At 43.8% G+C, this 17,073-nt stretch overlaps 1 protein-coding gene across 9 annotated transcripts in view; it reads left to right on the top strand.

Moving 5' to 3' along the window:
* The window catches only part of MAP2K4 (mitogen-activated protein kinase kinase 4), a 187,177-nt gene that overhangs the window by 71,248 nt on the left and 98,856 nt on the right, over positions 1-17,073 (top strand). For 5 of the 9 annotated variants that reach the window (XM_030534445.1, XM_030534448.1, XM_030534447.1 and 2 more), the window contains 2 exons: positions 2,252-2,284; positions 10,805-10,907. In XM_030534445.1, the coding sequence (XP_030390305.1) occupies positions 2,252-2,284; positions 10,805-10,907 (136 nt within the window). The remainder of the gene's footprint in view (positions 1-2,251; positions 2,285-10,804; positions 10,908-17,073) is intronic. The other 4 variants (XM_030534446.1, XM_030534449.1, XM_030534453.1 and 1 more) reach the window with 1 other exon arrangement.

A 17,073-nucleotide genomic window follows, 5' to 3' on the forward strand; every position in this document is an offset into this window, starting at 1 on the left:
CTCATCCTAAACCCTAGTAGAGTTGATTTAAACCCTGAAGCAGGAGGGTTTGTATCCCTTCCAAAACAGCCTGCTCGGGATGGTGGCTAGTTGCACAGTGCGATACTTACCCCCGGTGCTCTGCTCTTGGTGAGAATGTGCATCAACGACACAAGGAGTAAAGTGTGCATACGTACAAAAGCTATGTAATACCTGCCTTGGCTCTATGCCGACATAACTTTGGTCAGCAAAATTTTGTATGATTGGCATGACCATAGTCAGAGAGAATCCTTGGTCAGAGCTTAGGGCATAGCTATATTTAAATTGCTACAGCGTCACAGCTGCTCTGCTGCAGGTTTGCTGCTGTAGCACTTTAGTGTAGACAATACTTATGCTGACAGGAGGGCTTCTCCCATCAGTGTAGGTCAGTGGTTCTCAACAAGGGGCACGTGTACCCCTGGGGGTATGCAGATGTCTTCCAGGGGATACATCAGCTCATTTAGCTATTTGCCTACTTTTGCAACAGGCCACGTAAAAAGTACTAGCAAAGTCAGTACAAACTAAAATTTTATACAGACAATTACTTGTTTATACTGCTCCATATACTATACACTGAAATGTAAGTACAATATTTGTATACCAGTGGATTTATTTTATAATTATATGGTAAAAATTAGAAAGGAAGCAATTTTTCAGTAATAGTGTGCTTCCACATTTTTGTATTTTTATGTCTGATTTTGTAAGCAAGTAGTTTTTAAGTGAGGTGAAACTTGGGGGTACGCAAGACAAATCAGACTCCTGAAAGGGTACACTAGTCTGGAAAGGCTGAGAGCCACTGATGTAAGTAATCCACCTCCACCTTCCCAAGAGGTCTACACCTGAAGTTAGGTCGGGACAGCTATGTTTCTCAGGCCACGTCCACACTACAGAGTAAAATCGAAATTAATAAAATCGATTTTACGCGTCCACACTAGGGCACATTACTTCGGTGGTGTGCGTCCATGGTCCCAGGCTACCATCGATTTCCGGAGCGGTGCACTCTGGGTAGCTCAGTAAAAGAATGGGACCAATAACTTCGATTTCCGTCCACACTAACCCTAAATCGATTTAGTAATATCGATTTTAGGGATACTCCTTTCGTTTAGCTGGAGTACAGAAATCTATTTTAAGAGCCCTTAAAATCGATTTTAAGTGCCTTGTAGTGTGGACGGGTACAGCGTTAAATCGATTTAACGCTGTAGTGTGGACCTGGCCTCAGGGTGAACATTCCAATGTAAGTTCTTAGTGTAGACCAGGATTAGAGTCTCAGACTTTGTCTCTACACTCAAGTTTTGCAGCTTTAATTATGCTGGCATAGTTAAACCCCGCTATTGCAGATGCAATGATATGAGTATTAAAATGCTTATTGGAAGAGCTTATTCTGGTTTGAAATATAAATGCATTATGAGTGTGGATGTACTGCCTTGGATTAGCTTGCATTGAGTTAAATAGGCTCTGTCAATTGAAGTCCATTATACAGATATACCTCATAATGCAGGATGTTATGCGGTGCCCTCTGAAGTATGGTAAAGAATTTCTGGAAGATGCATCAAGTGCTGATCAAGAAAGTTAACGCCATCCAAGCAGTGCAGAAAATTATCGCCTCCCTAGGACATCTGCAATACAATACAGAGAGAGATGGACCCAAATTTAGAGGCCTCATGCCTCCAGGAGAGGCACCTTGTACTCCCTGCCTGACCTTGGTGAGGGACTGCTACCTGGAGCTTCTGGAGCCACCCTTTCTCTCATGTTGCTTCTTACTCCCTTTTCAAAGCACACAGATGAGATTGCACCATGCCTTTGGTTTTTGTGACAGCAGAAGGTTTATTTGTTAAATTTTAATGTGTGAAAAAAGTATAAGGTAAAAAGCCTAGGTGTACTGTTTTGCACTCCTTAGAGAGAAACAATCCCCTCCCAAAGAAGATGTCAGTGTAAAAGTCTACATTGAGTTTTGTGTTTAAATCAGCATTCTTGACTTTCCATATTAAGTAACTTACATCAAACCTCATATTATTTTGTCCCTAAGTCACCCTGCATATTTACTGAGGACGGCCCCCTTATAAGAGAGTCCTCATCCCTTAATGAAAAATGATAAAGCTTCTAGAAAATTTAAAATGCATTCTTTGTCAAGTACTGTATATAATAAAGTACACTCCAGCCAAGCCCCTTGAGAGATTTACAGACTGGGGTGTATGTGAGCTCAGTGTAAATTATTCTCTGCCTTAATTTACAGACGTCCACTTGGACACTTTTTCAGCAGAATCAAGTAAGTGTGAAAATGACTCTCTTTTATTAAGAGCAAAGATTTGGAAATGCAGTGTTATTAAATTAACTGAAATCCAGTTAATTGGAACCATTTATTCATTTTGCTACCTTGAATATGGACAAATTAGGAATATGAATGAAAGGCTCCCTAAAAGCCAAAAGAAACATTTTAGATAGTTGTTGGGAATAGAGAGGTGTTTTAAAATAGTGGGCATTAGAAAGAGGGATATACGGTTACGTACAGGTCCCACTTAGTAATTTTTTCATCACCAAATGTGACAAGATTTCTGTAAGCTCACACAGACATATCTTCTTGGGGATTGAGAGATCAATTCTAGGTTCTGCTTGCTCTGACTCTTCATCGCACAAAAAGAAATCCTTTACTGTTAGGCTCCCCACAGCACTGCTCCCTAGACCGCATTGCACACTGAGGTAGCACTATTAGGGGAGTTGGGACTGGAGCAGAGAAGCAGCCTTTCAAGCATACAGACACTGGGACTCAGGAACTGGGCACCCCCATCTCCCTATCATGTAGCACAGGCTACTTAATACAGCCTCCTTCCCTAACTGCCCTACTCTTGCCCAGGCCTACACACATGCCTATGTCCCCCTCCCTTCTCTGTCTTTACAACCCCATTCTTTCTCCCTCCCTCGTTCTCCGCTGGTCAGATGATGCAAAGCCATTATAAATCCAGTTTGACAGACTGATACACTGTGTGAATCTGCCCAGTGAATTTGTCCCTAAAAGTCCCTAAAATAGAAAATTGATTTCAGGTTGATACTACAACTTTTTAGAATATTAGTACTTGCACATGGCAGCATTCCCTTTGAGTGCCTTGTTTGGAGTTCATACATGACATCTTTAGTAATTTGAAAAACACAGACATTTCCAGACAAATTCTTCATTAAAATGGGGTTAAGGTTAGAAGTATACATAAGTAACTAAGGGTAAAAACATTACAGAGATGTGGCAACTATTCCAAAACAAAGCCTTACAGAGCCAGAAAAGTCAGAGTTAAGACTGAACTTAAAAGAAATCCAAGCAAGTTAAGGTGTGAGAATGCACAGATAAAGACACCCAAACATCCTTATCTCTGCCCTGTAGTGACACCAGGAGGGAAGGATTTTTTTTTAAATCAACTTAATATGTCTTTAAAAATCTGCCTAATACAATTGTAGACCACAAACACTAAAATGCATTATTGTAATTGAATGGGTGTTGAATGGGGTCAGTGCAGGATAGAGTTAAGGTTGTTTGGGTGTCCTAAGTGCACATTTCCAAATGTAAAATGTTGAATTTCTTTTAACTTTAACCTTTAATTTTAATGTCCCGACTCTGTAATGCTTGTGTTTGGAATAATTACACCATCATTGTAATGTTTTATGCTCTTAAATTACTGATGTGGTACTATGTAGTGTAGTTGTAATTATGTTGGTCCCAGGATATTAGCGAGACAAGATGGGTGAGGTAATGTCTTTTATTGGACTAACTTCTGTTGGTGAGAGAGACACGCTTTCCAGATTTCAGAGTGGTGGCAGTGTTAGTCTGTATCAGCAAAAAGAACGAGGAGTACTAGTGGCACCTTAGAGACTAATACATTTATTTGGGCGTAAGCTTTCATGGGCTAAAATCCTCTTCATCGGATGCATGCAGTGGAAAATACAGTAGGAAGATATATATACACAGAGAACATGAAAAAATGGGTGTTGTTGCCATACCAACTCTGAGACTAATCAATTAAGGTGAGTTATTAGCATCAGGAGAAAAAAAACTTTTGTAGTGAGAATCAGGATGGCCCATTTCAAACAGTTGACAAGAAGGTGTGAGTCAAAGTAGGGGCAACATTAGCATGGGGGAAACAGTTTTTACTTTGTGTAATGACCCATCCACTCCCAGTCTTTATTCTAGCCTACTTTAATGGTGTGCAGTCTGCAAATTAATTCCAGTTCTGCAGTTTCTCCTTGGAGTCTGTTTTTGAAGTTTTTTTGTTGAAGAATTGAGACTTTTAGGTCCGTAATTGAGTGATCAGAGAGGCTGAAGTGCATAGAGACTGTCCAGTTTGGCCAGTGTATATGGCAGAGGGGCATTGCTGGCACATGATGGCATATATCACATTGGTAGATGTGCAGGTGAACGAGCCTTTGATGGTGTGGCTGATGTGATTAGGTCCTATGATGGCGTCTCTTGAATAGATAAGTGGACAGAGTTGGCAATGGGCTTTGTTGCAAGGATAGGTTCCTGGGTTAGCGTTTTTGTTGTGTGGTTGCTGGTATTTGCTTCAGGTTGGGGGGCTGTCTGTAAGTAAGGACTGGCCTGTCTCCCAGGATATGTGAAAGTGAGGTATTGTCCTTCAGGATAAGAAAAAGCAGAAAGGACACTAAACTATCTAAATTACTACATGCCACAAGGGGCCACAACAGTGATTCTCTTAACTCACTCAACAATATTACCCGGCAGAAGAGTCTGTCCTATCTCGGGGCCTCTCCTGCCCCTCAACCCCCAAGAACATGATGCAGTTCTGCGGTGACCTGGAATCATACATTTGACGTCTCCGACTCAAGGAATATTTCCAACATACCTCTGAACAGCACACTAATCCACAGAAACTTTTCTACCAACACTACAAAAAGAAGGCTTCTGCATGGACTACTCCTGAAGGTTGAAACAACAGACTGGACTTCTACATAGAATGATTCCACCAACGTTCACGGGCTGAAATTGTGGAAAAGCAGCATCAGTTGCCCCATAACCTCAGCTCTGCAGAACACAATGCCATCCGCAGCCTCAGGAACAACTCTGACATCATAATAAAAAAGGTTGAGGTGGTGTCGTCATCATTAATAGGTCGCAATGTGAAGGAGAGGCTGCTAGGCAACTCTTTAACACCACATTCTATAGGCCATTACCCTCTGACCCCACTGAGGATTACCAAAAGAAACTACACCATTTGCTCAAGAAACTCCCTGAAAAAGCACACACACATCCCTAGAACTCCGACCAGCATTATTCTATCTGCTACCCAAGATCCAGAAACCTGGAAATCCTGGATGCCCCGTCATCTCAGGCATTGGCACCCTGACAGAAGGATTGTCTGGCTATGAAGACTGTCTCCTCAGGCCCTATGCTGCCAGCACTCCTAGCTATCTTGAAGACACCACTGACTTCCTGAGGAAACTATAATCCATTGGTGATCTTCCAGAAAACACCATCCTGGCCACTATGGATGTAGAAGCCCTCTACACCAACATTCCACACAAAGATGGACTACAATCTGTCAGGATCAGTAAAGTCACAGCAAACCTGGTGGCTGAACTTTGTGACTTTGTCCTCACCCACAACTCTTTCACACTTGAGGACAATGTATACCTTCAAGTCAGCGGCATTTCTATGAGTACCCGCATGCCCCACAGGATGCCAACATTTTTATGGCTGACTTAGAACAATGCTTCCTCAGCTTTCGTCCCCTAATGCTCCTACTCTACTTATACTACACTGATGACATCTTCATCATCTGGACCCATGGAAAAGAGGCCCTTGAGGAATTCCACCAAGATTTCAACAATTTCCACCGCACCGTCAACCTCAGCCTGGAGCAGTCCGCACAAGAGATCCACATCTTGGACATTACAGTGCTAATAAGCGATGGTCTCATAAACACCACCCTATGCCAGAAACCCACTGACCACTATACTTACCTGCATGCCTCCAGCTTTCATCCAGACCAGATCACACGATCCATTGTCTACAGCCAAGCTCTAAGATACAACCACATTTGCTCCAATCCTTCAGACAGAGACAAACACCTATAAGATCTGTATCAAGCATTCTTAAAACTACAATACCCACCAGCTAAAGTGAAGAAACAGATGATAGAGCCAGAAGAATACCCAGAAGTCACCTACTCCAGGACAGACCCAACAAAGAAAGTAACGGAATGCCACTAGCCGTCACCTTCAGCCCCCAACTAAAACCTCTCCAGTGCATCATCAAGGATCTACAACGTATCCTTAAGGACAATCCCTCACTCTCACAGATCTTGGGAGACAGGCCAGTCCTCGCTTATAGACAGTCCTCCAACCTGAAGCAAATACCAGCAACCACACAACAAAAACGCTAACCCAGGAACCTATCCTTGCAACAAAGCCCATTGCCAACTCTGTCCTCTTATCTATTCAAGAGACGCCATCATAGGACCTAATCACATCAGCCACACCATCAGAGGCTCGTTCACCTGCACATCTACCAATGTGATATATGCCATCATGTGCCAGCAATGCCCCTCTGCCATGTACACTGGCCTAACCGGACAGTCTCTATGCACTTCAGCCTCTCTGGTCACTCAATTACGGACCTAAAAGTCTCAATTCTTCAACAAAAAAACTTCAAAAACAGACTCCAAGGAGAAACTGCAGAACTGGAATTAATTTGCAAACTGGACGCCATTAAAGTAGGCTTGAATAAAGACTGAGGACTTGTCTACATCACAAAGTTGCAGCGCTGGTGAGGGGGTTACAGCGCTACAACTTAGGAGGTGTACACATCTGCAGGGCATCACCAGCGCTGCAACTCCCTGTTTGCAGCGCTGGCCGTACTCCCGTTTTGTCTCGGGTGTAGAGGATCCAGCGCTGGTGATCCAGCGCTGGTAATCAAGTGTAGACACTTACCAGCGCTTTTCTTGACCTCCGTGGAATAAGCAGGTATCCCAGCATACCTGAGGAAGCCTCTGGTAATCAAGCAGGTCTCCTTCCCCGGTTTGCTCTCGCGTTCCCCGAACCCCCGTGCAAGCAGGTCTCCTTCCCTGCGGTTTGCAGGGGGGTTCGGGGAACGCGAGAGCAAACCGCGGCGAAGCTGGTCTCCTTCCCCGGTTTGCTCTCGCGTTCCCCGAACCCCCGTGCAAGCAGGTCTCCTTCCCTGCGGTTTGCTCTCGCGTTCCCCGAATCCCCGAGCAAGCAGGTCTCCTTCCCTGCGGTTTGCTCTCGCGTTCCCTGAATCCCCGAGCAAGCAGGTCTCCTTCCCTGCGGTTTGCAGGGGGGTTCGGGGAACGCGAGAGCAAACCGCGGCGAAGATGGTCTCCTTCCCCGGTTTGCTCTCGCGTTCCCCGAACCCCCCTTGAAGCCGCCCAACAGCGCTGCAGTGTGGCCACATCTAACACCACTTGCAGCGCTGGTTGCTGTAAGTGTGGCCACTCTGCAGCGCTGGCCCTATACAGCTGTACTAATACAGCTGTAACAACCAGCGCTGCAAAATTGTAGATGTAGACATACCCTGAGAGTGGATGGATCATTACACAAAGTAAAAACTGTTTCCCCATGCTAATTTTTCCCCTACTGTTATTCAGACCTTGTCAACTGTTGAAATGGGTCATCCTGATTATCACTACAAAAGTTTTTTTTCTCCTGCTGATAATAACTCACCTTAATTGATTAGTATCGTTAGAGTTGGTATGGCAACAACACCCATTTTTTCGTGTTCTCTGTTTATATATATTTTCCTACTCTATTGGCCACTGTATGCATCCGATGAATAGGGTTTTAGCCCATGAAAACTTATGCCCAAATACATTTGTTAGTCTCTAAGGTGTCACAAGTACTCCTTGTTCCTTAAGCTTTCCAGACGCGCACAGCTCTTCTGTATGTCTGGGAAAGTTCCTCCCAGCATCGCAGCTAAATGCAAGGTGGAACAGATTGTTTAATATACGTAATTAGCACATATTGTAAGAGACCATTCAAAGTAGATTTCAGAGCCTCAGCCGTGTTAGTCTGTAGCTGCAAAAAGAACAGAAGTACTTGTGGTACCTTAGAAACTAACAAATTTATTTGAGCCTAAGCTTTTGTGGGCTACAGCCCACTTCATTGGATGCATAGAATGGAACATATAGTGGGGAGATATATGTACATACAGAGAACGTGGAAAGGTGAGAGTTCCTCTACCAACTCTCAGAAGCTAATTAATAAAGATGAGTTGTTGTCAGCAGGAGAAAAAAAACTTTTGTAGTAATAAAGTGATAGTGAAATAGAACCATTACACACATTGAATCTATTTTCCCATGTTAAGTATCCTCACACCTTCTTGTCAAACTGTCTTAAATGGGCTATCTTGATTATCACTACAAAAGTTTTTTTTCTCCTGCTGACAATAGCTCATCTTAATTAATTAGCGTCTTAGAGTTGGTAGGGGAACTCCTGCCTTTTCATGTTCTCTGTATGTATATATATCTCCTCACTATGTGTTCCATTCTATGCATCTGATGAAGTGGGCTGTAGCCCATGAAAACTTTTGCTCAAATAAATTTATTAGATTCAAAGTAGAGTGGCCATTAACACCTCTGCAGTCATAGGACAAAGAGAGGGGTTAGTGAGTTACAGATTGTTGTAATAAATCACAAATCCAGTGTCTTTGTTCAGTCCATGATTGTTAGTGTCTAGCAGAATGATGAATTTAAGTTTACAAGCTCAGTTTTTGAACATGTGCAGGTTTACTTTGAGGATGAGGACTTATAGGTCAGTGATCACTTTGTGAAAAATGTTCGCCCACAGTTGATAGGGTGTTTTTTGTCTTTTATCATTTTCCTGCAGGTTCATGTGAGAGCGTAGTGGTTGTCTGGTTTCACCCACGTACACCTCTACCTTGATATAACGCTGTCCTTGGGAGCCAAAAAATCTTACTGTGTTATAGGTGAAACCATGTTATATTGAATTTGCTTTGATCCACCAGAGTGCACAGCCACCCCCCCCCCCGAGCACTGCTTTACCATGTTATATCCAAATTCTTGTTATATCGGGTGGCATTATATCAAGGTAGCAGTGTAGTTGTTATTGGGGCATCTAGTGCCCTGAATAAGGTATGTGCTAGGCTACCACATGTGCTAGGCATGCATAGGACCCGTGGATCTCAAAAGGTGTTTTGTGGGGGATGTTGATCATTTTAGCAGTGGAGATATGTCTGCAGGTTTTGCATCTGTTCTGGCAGGGTCTGGTGCCGTTTTGGGTTGGTGTTCCTGCTTTATGGGGAGCTTGCTTGATGATGAGATGATGAGCTTGGAGAGGTTTGGGGGGAGGGGTTGTTTGAAGGTCAGAAATGAGGGTTCAGGAAATATTTCTTTCAGGATGGGGTCCCCATCAAGTATAGGTTGTTATTGTTTGGTGATACCCTGTATGATTTCCTGTGTGGAGTAGCAGGTGATAACGAGGGCTGTGTGATCAGAGCGGATTTTATTTCTGTATTGAAGCAGGGCCTGTTAGGGTATTTGGGTGGCCCATTCCATGATGAAATCTACTTCTCTGGTGGAGTGTCCTTCTTTGGTGAAGACAGTTTTAAGTATGTTAAGGTGTAGATCTTGGATTTTCTCTTCAGAGCATATTCTATGGTATCTGAGTGCCTAGCTGTAGACACAACAGATTTCTTAGTGTGTTTGGATCTGTGAAGGTAGGTGTGGTGATCCATGGGTTTCTTGTATATGGTTGTCTGTAGGGTTCTGTTGCTGAAGCTGATCGTGATGTTGAGGAAGCTGATGCTAGTGTGGCAGTGCTCCACAGAGAATTTAATGGATGGAGTGGTGATTGTTTTAAATTGTGGTGGAAATCCATAAAGGAGTTTAACCTGTTGGTCCAGAGGATGCAAATATCATCAATGTATTTCAGGTATATTGTTGGTTTCGTTGTGCATTTGTCTTGGAATTCTTCTTCAAGGTGGCCCATGAAGAGGTTGGCATATTGGGGAGCAGTCGTTGTACCCCTCCACCCCCAGCTATTCCCATGGTTTGGATAAAGTGTTCGTTGTTGAATGGAAAGTTGCTGTGGGTGAGGCTGAAATGGATGAATTTGGCAATGTGTGTTGGTGTGGATATCTGAGTGTTCTCCGCTAACTTGTAAATATTTGAAACAGCCAGGTATGCTGTCGTTGTTGTATAGGGAAGTGACATCCATGATGGTGAGGACAATGTCCTGAGGGAGTAAGTTAATACTGTGCAGTTTGTGGAGAATGTCATGGAGATAGCTGGCCCTTTGTGATGTGGTCTGTCGGCCTTAACTCCATTTCAGTATTGTTTTTTGTCTGGAAGTTGCTGGAGAGCACATATTGGCATGTACAAGGAAGAACAATAGTTGTACTACTTTTATAGATTCTTTCATCCACTGATTTCAAGTGCTTTACAAATGTTACTGGACATCTCAACACTCCTGTGACATGAGAGTTTTGAGATGTGCATTTTACAGATAGGGAAAAACGCAGGTGCAGTGCAGAGAGGTCAAGTGATGGGGAAAAATGAAGGTGCAGAGAGGCAAAGCAATGTACCCAAAGTCATATAGTGAATTGGGGTGAGTTAGGGAATGAATTCTGATTTCATTCCTCTTTTCTTGCCATTAGCATTGTGTGCTAATGCTAATGTGAAATACATTTCCCTTTCCTTACTTTTTATGTTTTGGGGATTTTTTTTTTTTTTGTTCTGGTTCATTCCAGATGCTTGCAGAACAGGATATTTTATTGCCCACAAAAATGTTACTTTCTGTTCATTTCTCCCAGGTAAACGCAAAGCATTGAAGTTGAATTTTGCAAATCCACCTTTCAAATCCACAGCAAGATTTACTCTAAATACGTCTGGAGTTCCGTTCCAAAATCCTCACATGTGAGTATAAAATCAAGACTCCACTGATGAAACAATTCTGAAATTATTTTGCTAACATGTAATATTAATTTAAAAGTAGTTTCATTGCTTCAGTTATATTATAGGCTGTTAAAAAAAAACCAGTAGTTTGAATAAGCGTAAAAGGGTTTGTTTTAATGAGTTTTAATAAATTAGAAAAAGAATAAGCTAGGACTCCTCCTGTCTTAAATTGGGGCTACTGCCTTTCAAGATTGGATAGAGAGCTGTCACTTAAATTATAGCTGATACACAAGCAGATTGTGCCTATAACTAATTTCCAGTTCTGTTCACTGTCATTTTCCTGTCTCTGTATTCAGTGCTTATTGCTTTTCATTAAAGATGAGTTCTTGTTCCTATGTTTACTTGTGAAAGACATATAAATGTGATACACTGTGTAGCACTAAAATGAAAAGTAGTAGACTGAAAAACGTAATTTTACCAAAATCCATATCTTGGGGAATTACTTAGTGACTAGATCTCACTGAATTTCCAAGCAAGATAGTCAGGGATAGTTTTATGTAAAAGTTGAATGTAAGTGGAGAACAGAACTGCTTCTGACATTAAACATGATAAAATGTCACAGAAAATATTAGCTTTGTATCCTCAGATCCACCAATCTGGATTGATGGGTGACCCACCCACAACCTGTAAGTGTGGCAGAGCTCAGCTAGTGTGCAAAGATGTCCCTAATTTTTCCTCTTCAGGTTTCTTTACCAGATATCAAGAGTTTTGCCAAAGGCGAGTCTCAGAGACTGTCCCTGATGTTTCCCCAGCTGTCTATAGTGCTCCTGGACTCTTTGGTGGTGTTTTTGTTTTTAATATGCTTCTGCTTTGCATGTTGCTGCACCTTCCCTTTAGCTCAGTGCTTCCCCAGAATATATTCCCTGAGGTTTGTTCCTATCTCTGGTAGCTCCCTCTGTTTTGGAGCTTTTTGAGCAAGTTTCAGCTGAATTAGGAAAATATTTCTGATACCCAAGTAGTCAGTGCTGGTAGGTGAAAAATTTAGAAACCTCCTGTGAAACATTTCAGCAGATCTCAGGAACATCATCCTCCCAGAACCGGGATAGAGGTGTCCAGCTCTCTTTTCTTTAAAATGCCCTACGCTTTGGGACTATTCTCTCCCTCCCCTTTTAAGCACAAACAGACTGTGTCATTGGCTGGAGGATTCCAGAATTTTCCAGCTAGTTAGTCTCTGTCTCTGATGATTTTCCACAGCAGGCTACCTTGGAGCCTTTCCTTTTTTCAGGCCCCTCTCTCCACCCTGCTTCATAAAGTATTCAGTCTCCCCTAGTGGGTCATCTCTAGTGACTTGTCTTCATAGTGTACCTACCTCCAGTGGTCTCTGTCTTCGAGTCTATCTGGGAAATAGTGGTTCCTGTCAAGCATGGAAGAATCTTCTGCTGGAAGCAGTGATATCTTAAGTTCCATATTTATGCAAGTGACTCTGGTCACGTTGCTCTTTAGTAAGTACTACTCTGGTGATGTGGGCATTGCAGTTGTGAAGGGGGCTGGAGACCAGGATGTTCGCTAGGATAATTGGTTCTCTGGAGCATAGTGAATTTGGACTTGTTCTGGGTTAGATACAGTGTTAAACTAACAGAAGGTGAAGATGGAACGATGTGTCTGCTATGTCTGTTTGAAGGGTGGATTTGCTCATTTTTATAGATTCAGAGAGGTGTGTGACCTGCCTCATCTTCGATTGTGTTTCAGGATTGTTTCTTGCTGTGGGAGGCCTGGACAAGCTGAGAGAACATCTCTTTTTATCCTTGTGCTATTTATTCTTGTCCTTTCTGGGTTCTCTTTTTCAAGGACAACACTTTTGTCTTTTGATTGTACTCCTTGCCCAGATTCGCAGGTCCGGCCTTCTGTACACACTGGTGAGCTGCGGCACGTGACTCCAAATGCGCTTTTCCCTCTGTGGAGAGGCCTCTTCGGTCCCTGAGATGGGTGGGAATTGTTTTTCTAACTTTTGATGAGAATGATTGCTGGATGATTGATTTGGATTGGATATTTCAGACCATCTGGCTCCCACTTTTCAAGGGCCATTCTGACTGAGATTGTTTTCTATTTATTATGTTGCTGCTTCTCCTCCAAGTCTTGTGGATTGAGTGGTGTTCGGCTTTTTGGTTTCATGTGTCAGTGCTGGCTCAGCACAGTAATGCTGACTTCCCCTGTCTTGATGGGTTTTGCTGTATACATCCCGTTGGTCCTGATGGGTGGATCTGAAGATACAGAGAGGTTAATTTCTCACATGAAATTTAGGTTTCTGTGACTTGGATCCACCGATCCGGAGGCTGTCCCATTGTATCTGCCTCCAAAAGGGCAGAATTTGGTGTTGTCAAATTATTCTTTTACCTTTTTCTTCTTTGAACTCTGGAAATAACTTATGGGAAGCTGAGAGGAAGCGGTTAGTAGTGACCAACAGGTGCCACAAAATGTAATTGCCTATTAGTTGTATTCTGCTTGATTGACAGGTTGTGATCGGGGAACTGATCAGGCTGGATTGGTGGATTTTCAGGTAAGAAATTGTGGTTTCTTATTATGCAAATGAAGAGAAGGGTAATGAATGGGGTTTTCTGTTCTGTTGAGGCTTGTCAGGAAGGAGGAAGAATCCGTATAAATTCTGCTACTGAAACAAAGACGCCACTACAGAAATGGTGACCAAAGTTTATTCCACAGGCCAAATGTGTCCTTCAGAATTCCACAGTGTAGGGTGAAGTCACCCTTAAGTTTCATGCAGAGGAACACCATCCAAAGACCACAGTTCTCAACAAGCAGTGCTCTCCATACTGAGCTAAATGATCTGACAGAGCTGCCTGTCGGCTTTTAAAGTCTTTGTGAGCTATACCTTTACTACATATGAGGATGTCTGCAACCCAGTCCATTTTTATGCAGCCTAGATGTGGTCCTCCTACTCCTGCCAGTGGGCAGAGATTAGATCCCCTCCCCCACACTCTCCATCTATGAGCTCTTCCTATCATCTTGTTGAAAAAAATGGAGAACAATGTGAAAAAATAGCGTCCGAGATAACCTTGAGTTAGGAGCAGAGTTTTAGCTTCTGTGATTCTGAGGCAGAGCAGTAGCTATGTGCACTGGCTGAATGGTGCCAGAGGGAGGGGAAAGATCAGTACTAAACCAGCTGTAAATGCTTCAGGAAGAGATTTGAGGTACACAGGGAAGCTTCCACAATGACAGCTGTGTTGTGCCTGGCTCAGTTCACCGTAATGAACCAATCATTTTCTTTAATAGTAACTAAATAGCTCAAGTTTTTGAAAGAAAGTAGATTTTTTTGGGCAGTTTCAGTATGTGACCTGGGGTAAAATTTTCAAAAGCTACTTTGCTTCAGATTTTTAAAGGTATTTAGGTGCCTAATTACCTTTAAAAATATGGGCTGTAGGCATTTAGGAGCCTAACCCCAAGACTCTATGTGTGGTGATAGAGGGATCACACACTCACCTCCTAGCCCACTGGGGAAGTCAGTCAGGGTATCCCTGCAGGAGTTATACTCCATTTCAAGGGACCAGAAAGTTGAGAGAAGAGGATGTTGATTAACCAAATACCCTGTGCAATTACTCAGTGCAGAAAATGGAGGTTAACATCCATTGGAGTCAGCGGCAAAACTCTCATTGACTTAAGTGGGGCTAGAATTTTACCCTAAATATTTTCTAAATTTGGGGTAAATCTGTTAAGATCTGGGGGCAGAGTTATACTCACTTTAAATAGGAGCCTGACTCAGAGTGACTTGGACTGAGATTACAAACTGGGATGTATTTCAAAACAAAGCCCTAACCAGTTTGGAGCTTGGCTCCCTGAACACCCCCTCCTACATGATCTCATGGGGCAGCACCACCTTAACGAAGTCAGCAGAGGAAGGGGAGGAACCCCCCTGTGGACCTTACTTGGTCTGACAGAACCTGGATTTTAACTTAAGGGCAGAGGGTGCAGCTCTTCTGAAATATCAGGCTCCTATTGAATGGCTGGATGCAGTGGGGAGGTTACTTTTTGAAGTGTTTTGGTGTTAGTTGGGTTAATCTCCCATGGACAATTCATGCTATAGATTTCTTCTTTAAAAACTCTCTTCCCCTGAATAAAGGGCCCATGGCTGCTAGGCATAGGTGCTTCTGAGAAATCAGGTTAGTTGCTCTTGTTCTGGATGACATTGGTGTGGCTGCTTTATGGGAAGGTCCAGACTGGAGGATGTCAATGTGAAGCATCTAATACAGTGGTCTCTAACCTTTTTACGCAGAAGATCACTTTCTGAATTTAAGTGCAACCTAGGATCTACCCCACCCCTTTCCCGAGGCCCCACTCCTTCCCCAAAGCCCCCCCCCACTTCTTCCACACCCCTCTCCCCCGTTGCTTGCTCTCCCCCACCCTTACTCAATTTCACCGGGCTGGGGTAGGGGGTTAGGGTTCAGGAGGGGGTGTGGGCTCTGGGCTGGGGACAAGGGGTTTAGAGTGTGGGAGGAGGCTCCGGCTGAGCCTGGGGCAGGGCGTTGGGGTGCAGAAGGGGGTGAGGGGTCCAAGCTCTGCAAGGGAGTTTGGGTGCGGTGGGGGCTCCGGGCTGGGGTAGAGTGTTCGGGTGCAGGAGAGGTTGTGGTATGCGGGCTCTGGGAGGGTGTTTGGGTGCAGGAGGGAGCTGTGGATTGGGGCTGACTGTTGGGATGCAGGAAGGGGTGTGGGGTGCTGGCAGTGGGAGGGGGGCAGGGCTGGGGCAGGGGATTGGGATGTGGGAGGGGGTACAAGGTGCAGGAGGGGGTATGAGATGCTGTCTCTGGGAGGGAGCTCTGGGCTGGGGCAGAGTGTTGGGATGCAAGAAGGGGTCTGGGGTGCTGATAGTGGGAGCGGGGTCAGGGCTGGGGCAAGGGATTGGGATGTGGGAGGGGGTACAGGGTGCAGGAGGGGGTATGAGATGCTGTTTCTTGGGGGGGCTCAGGGCTGGGGCAGGGGTTTGGGATGCAGGAGGGGATTCGGGGTGCAGGAGGGGGTTCAGGGTGTTGGCTCTAGGAGGGGGCTCAGGGCTGGGCAGGGAGTTGGGGTGTGGACTCCCACTGGGCAGCTCAGTCAATCGTGATGGACTGGTTCATGACCACTGATCTAGTGGAACGGATTAGAGTGGAGGATTTTAGAGTGAAGATGGACTGTAGTTCTTACTACTGTACATGGCTATTGGATCATGAGTAGGGCACTGTGTCTGTCACGCAGGTCATGGATTCCTTGACTTTCCACAACCTCTATGACTTCTGCAGCAGCCAGAGTGGCTGATCCCAAGGCCACTCAAGCAGCTGGCTCCAGGCAGTTGCCGATTCCAGGCATCTGGTGCTGCTGGCCTCAGCCCCAGAATCCCCGGAGCTCCCCCCCCAGCAGCGCCCCTCCCCCCAAGATTTGGCCAGGGGTATTTATAGTATAAGTCATGGACAGGCCACAGGCCATGAATTTTTGTTTATTTCCCATGACCTGTCCATGACTTTTACTAAAAATGTCCAGGACTAAATTGTAGGCTTAATCATAAGCCTTACCACTTAATGAAGCCTAGAAAGAATGAGCAGTTTGTTTAGCCCCAACTGTGGCCACGATTACTTGTGTCTATTTAATGAGTTTAGTATGGATATTCTGGCATAGTATGATGCTTTTTTCCTGCATAGCTGTACAGTACTTAGCACTGTCATCATGATAATATAATGCAAAGGCAGACAAATACCATAATATGTAATCGTTTTGATAAGCTTTAAAAATACTGTATCTATTCAAGTGATTTATGTTGATGAAAAACAAAATTCATAGTATTTACATTATGCAGGGTGCAAGGTCTGTGCAGCGTTTCTGATCAGCTAATTATTCTGCCTCTTGGCAATAAAAAAGTTTTGTTTAGAATGACAGTATAATTCATCTAAATGCTGTGTTGATAGCCAAGACCCTGATTCAGGAATGCACTATACATATAAAACGATGGGGTCTAAATTAGCTGTTACCACTCAAAAAAGAGATCTTGGAGTCTTTGTGGGTAGTTCTCGGAAAACATCCACTCAATGTGCAGCGGCAGTCAAAAAAGCAAACAGAATGCTGGTAATAATTAAGAAAGAGATAGATAATAGGACAGAAAATATCATGTTGCCCCTATATAAATCCATGGTATGTCCACATCTTA

The sequence above is a fragment of the Gopherus evgoodei genome, chromosome 15 (assembly GCF_007399415.2).
Source record: "Gopherus evgoodei ecotype Sinaloan lineage chromosome 15, rGopEvg1_v1.p, whole genome shotgun sequence".
NCBI classification, from domain to species: domain Eukaryota; kingdom Metazoa; phylum Chordata; order Testudines; family Testudinidae; genus Gopherus; species Gopherus evgoodei.